The sequence below is a fragment of the Poecilia latipinna genome, unplaced genomic scaffold, assembly GCF_001443285.1.
Source record: "Poecilia latipinna isolate Pla-1442-1.1 unplaced genomic scaffold, P_latipinna-1.0 Scaffold1247, whole genome shotgun sequence".
Lineage (NCBI taxonomy): Eukaryota > Metazoa > Chordata > Actinopteri > Cyprinodontiformes > Poeciliidae > Poecilia > Poecilia latipinna.
The window spans coordinates 51576-56240 of NW_015113863.1; the positions used below are offsets into that span (position 1 = coordinate 51576).

The 4665-nt window shown below is 49.6% G+C and overlaps 1 protein-coding gene across 1 annotated transcript in view; it reads left to right on the top strand.

The window, feature by feature from the left end:
- Positions 1 to 4665, top strand: part of slc9a5 (solute carrier family 9 member A5) — a gene marked incomplete at its 5' end in the record, with an annotated part of 28332 nt that overhangs the window by 18724 nt on the left and 4943 nt on the right. Inside the window, 9 exons of the mRNA XM_015054364.1 lie at positions 525 to 727; positions 827 to 916; positions 1003 to 1073; positions 1146 to 1272; positions 2732 to 2823; positions 2902 to 3028; positions 3109 to 3258; positions 3492 to 3561; positions 3730 to 3858. Of these exons, the coding sequence (XP_014909850.1) occupies positions 525 to 727; positions 827 to 916; positions 1003 to 1073; positions 1146 to 1272; positions 2732 to 2823; positions 2902 to 3028; positions 3109 to 3258; positions 3492 to 3561; positions 3730 to 3858 (1059 nt within the window). The remainder of the gene's footprint in view (positions 1 to 524; positions 728 to 826; positions 917 to 1002; positions 1074 to 1145; positions 1273 to 2731; positions 2824 to 2901; positions 3029 to 3108; positions 3259 to 3491; positions 3562 to 3729; positions 3859 to 4665) is intronic.

Below are 4665 nucleotides of genomic sequence, written 5' to 3' on the forward strand. Positions count from 1 at the left end.
GTCCAGTGTGTGTCCATGAGTGTGTGTTGCTTGTTTGACATGTTGTGTTAAACCAAAACTCTCTAATATATTAAACAGATTTTTGCCCCTCGGTCTTCAGGTTGTCAACATGAATGTTGACGTCACTAGATAAATGAGACAAAACGTACGATTCAGATGGAAAGGCATCCAGCAGGCGGTCAGGTTTGGTTCTGACATAATTAGAGAAAAGAATCTTGTTGGTTTTACGTGTTTGTCTCTGGTGCAGCTTCTGGGAGAGGAGTCATGCTTAGGGCCTCATCAGCCAATCAGAAGCAGACTCAGGCTGCAGCCAACCAATAGGAGAAAAGGAATCTCTGGTTTAGAGAGGAACTCCTGGAAGGAGCCGATTGTAGATCAGTGGTGATCAAAACATCCCAGACTTTAAGGAACCTTTCTGAAAGTGAAATGACATGCAGAACCTCTGAAGGGTCCGGTCCGGTTGGGTCCGGTCCAGTTGCTTCCAACGTCTGTGACATGACGGTTCTCCTGTCTCTGGGCCTCAGGTGTGGTTGGCCAGACCTGGGTTCTGAACCGGTTCCGGCTCGTCCCGCTGGATAAGATCGACCAGGTGGTGATGTCGTACGGCGGCCTGCGGGGGGCGGTGGCGTTCGCACTGGTGGTGCTGCTGGACGCAGAGCAAGTCAGAGCCAAGGATTACTTTGTTGCTACGACGATCGTAGTTGTCTTCTTCACCGTCATGTTCCAGGTAGGAGTGGCTTGAACCGGACCGGTCCTGGTTCTGAGCGGGTTCCTGAGTGAGCAACCGCTGCTTCTGGTTCTGATTCCTGTTCTGGTTCTGGTCCAGGGTCTGACCATCAAGCCTTTGGTGAAGTGGCTGAAGGTTCCTCGCTCCACCAACAGGAAGCCCACCATCAACGAGGAGATCCACGAGCGGGTGATGATGATGATGATGATGATGATGACTCTTCTTCTGCTCATCATCAATGTGACGTGTGTGTGTGTGTGTGTGTGTGTGTCCAGGCCTTTGACCACATCCTGACTGCGGTGGAGGACATCGCAGGACTCCAGGGTTATCACCACTGGAGAGACAAGTGAGTCCTACCAACATGTCCTCCGTCAGCAGAGCGGTTTCCCAGCATGCTTCACTGCCCCTCCCCCTCCAGGTGGGAGCAGTTCGATAAGAACTACCTGAGCAAGCTGCTGCTCAGGAAGTCGGTGTACAGGAAGAGCGAGCTCTGGGAGGCGTACCAGAAGATCAACATCCGGGACGCCATCAGCGTCATCGACCAGGTAGGAGGATCGGATCGGGTCCAGACAGATTCTGGTTCTGAAACAGGAAGGTGTTCTGGTTCTGATCCACAATCCATGGCTGAGGCTGGAGCCGTAGATCCAGAACTTCTCCACCTCAGTCTGGAGGAAATGTTGAGTTGATCCTTTGCTGGTTTAATGGGTCACCGGAACCAGAACCAGCTCCAGCTCCAGCTCCAGTTTTCTCACCAAGTAGAACTTTACTCCGTTCTGGTTCTGGTTCTGGTACTGGAGAGCAGACCCCCTGAGTCGACCCAGAACCAGAACTGGAGTCATCAGGCGACAGAGCTGAGGATTAAATATCATCTCTGGGGAAACGGAGGAAGCATGTCGACCTTCAGGCAGGTCCAGTAAACCCAGCAGAACCAGAACCAGGTCAGGCTTTAATTTGGACCGGGCTTTATTTATGGAACAGAAACCCAGCAGGAAGCAGATTAATGGAGGCAGCAGAGATTTCTGCAACCTTAGCGAAAAACTGCAAAACTGCTCTAATCTATTTGATTGTTTTGTATTAATTCTTTTCTATTTTATTTTTATTTCATTCTTTTTCTGTATTAAATTCTATTTCTTTTTTCTTTCTTTTACCCCTTTGTTCTTTCCCATTTGTTTTATCCTTTAATTTTCTCTCCATCCATCCATTTTCTTTACACCCTTGTCCCTCAGTGGGGTCGGGAGGAGCTGCTGCCTCCAGCCAACGTTCCGGGTGAGAGGCGGGTCACCTGGACAGGTCACCTGGACAGGTCACCTGGACAGGTCACCTGGACAGGTCACCTGGACAGGTCACCTGGACAGGTCGCCTGGACAGGTCGCCAATTTGGAGAGGCTATTTAACCTAATAGTCATGTTTTGTTTTTTTTTGGACTGTGGGAGGAAACCAGAGTACCCAGAGAAAACCCACCAGGGAGAACCCACCAGGCACAGGGAGAACATGCAAACTCCATGCAGAAAGACCAGAGCCGGTCTTTCTGCATGGAGAAAGACCGGCTGGTCTACCAGCTCTACCAGCTACGCCACTGTGCAGCCCCTTTATTTTTTTCTATTTTGTTTTATTTTATTATTGTTTTCTTCATCTATATTTTATTCTGTTGCTTGTTTTCTCTCATTGTATTGTCTTTTATCCTTGTCTATTTTATTTTATTCAACTTTAATCTTTTCCATTCTTTCTCTTTACACCAAACTCCCTGACGCTTCATTGGAGCATTGCTCTGCAGTCTGTAAACTTTTTTCTTCCTCCTAACTTTCCTTCTTTCTGCTTCTGGTCATCAGGTGTTTCTGGACCCACAGTTTGGTTCTGAGTAAACTGCTCCGGCAGAACCTGTGCTGGTTCTATTAGTTGCGTTGCTCCTCCTGGCTGGACCACTAGGGGGCGCTGCAGGCTGACAGACGGCCTTGTTCTGAGTCCGTCAGCTGTGGATCTCTGACCTCTGACCTTTGTGTGCAGGGTGGGAACGTTCTGACCTCGGCCAGGCTGTCACTACCCTCCATGGCCAGCAGAGCCTCCTTCCCTGAAGTCACCAACGTCACCAACTACCTGTGAGTCACATGACCAGTGGTTGACGTGTTGCTGACCAGTGGTTGACGTGTTGCTGACCTGCGGTTGACGCGTTGCAGGCGGGAGAACGGCAGCGGTGTGTGTCTGGACCTCCAGGTGATCGACAACGTTCCCGGGTCGAAGGTGGAGGAGGACATGGAGACGCATCACGTTCTGACCGGGAACCTGTACAAGCCCAGGAGACGGGTAAGGAGAAGGAGCGCCTGGGGCAACGGTCCGCCGTGGAGCTGCTGGTGACACACGGTGTGTGTGTGTGTGTTTTCCAGTACCAGTCCCACTACAGCCGACACTTCATGCCACTGGGTGAGCAGGAGCGGCAGGACCGCGAGGTTTTCCAGAGGAACATGAGGAGCCGCATGGAGACCTTCAAGTCCACCAGACACAAACGGCACAAGAAGGAGCGCAGCCTGAAGAAGGTTCACACACACACACACACACATGCACCTGAACAGAACCTGCAGTCTGACTGTTAGAACAGGTGTAACGGTCAGAGATCCGGCTCCGTCGGAACTGCAGGTCTCACTGCAGGTCTCACTGCAGAGTTCCAGATTCTGGATATGAGATCTCAAACTTGTTTCAATATCAGGACCGATGCAGATATTAATATCGGCTCTAGTTGGCATCTGACCTTTCGTCCTTCTGCTGACAGCGCCGAGGATCTGACACGAAGGACGAGGGAGGAGACAAACCCAGGCGCAACGTCAGCTGGCAGGACAAAGGTACCGAGACGACCAGCTGGGTCTGAGTTGGGTTGAGTTAATGTTGTTGTTTGGTTGACGCTCATGTTGGGTTGATGTTGAGTTGAGGTTGTTGGAGTTGATGATCTTCTGCTTGGCGCTCACCAGCATCTCAGCAACTGGTGTGATGTTGCTGCCGCTCTGTCTCAGATCCGGTGGCTGTTCCTGTGGAACCAGAGGAGGATAAAGCTGATCAATCCGACCCGGAGAAGGAGGAAGACGTCGGCATCATCTTCGTTGCTCGGAAGGTGGAGACGCCCAAACAGCGACCCAAATCAGGTAAAGCGGAGAGGTTCTGATTGGACCGGACCACCTGTAAATGGTGATCCACCTGGATGGCAAATTTATTCTGATATCACATTTCCACCAAAGTGCTTGACAAGTGAAATGTTAAAGTAAAATACACAACAAGTTGCAGTCAGATATAAATGTTAAAAAGGCAAAGCCATCCAGAACAGAAAATATTTGGGTCAACATGAAAGCCAGTTTATAAAAGTTGGTGACTAAAACTAAAGAAAACAGAATGAAAATCATTTTGTTGCACTAGCACTACCACACCAGCAGGGGGGACACATGTTCGGGATAGAGAGTGATCGTTACAGTTAGTGGCCGTATGTTTGTTACCACACGAAGAAATAAATGTTCAGCTTGCGAAGGAACCTTTGAGTGTCTCTCGCTTGCCGCACCACACGCTGTGAAGCACCAAGGGAGTGGATACAAAGACGAGTTACTGCGGTGACAGAGCAGCTGGTGTTTCTCTTCAATCAAATGAAGGTTTCCATGAAACCGCTTCATCGCCATGGAAACATCATGGTGATGTTTTCCTGCTGAAGAGGGCATAATGCTGCCATTACCTAATCGTTCTCCCTCTAACACTTTTCTTTCATTAACTAGAAAGTTCTCTGTCTTCTGAGAACAAACTGCTTCTGGTTCTGGTTCTGCTGGAGGGTTCTTCCTGTTAAAAGGGAGATTTTCCTTTCCACTGTCGCCCCCTGATGGCTAGAAGCAGTGATGCTGCGGGTCAGGATGTTCTGCTGGGTTTCCTTAGAAACGTTTTAGACTAATTTAAATATTTAACTGAACTTA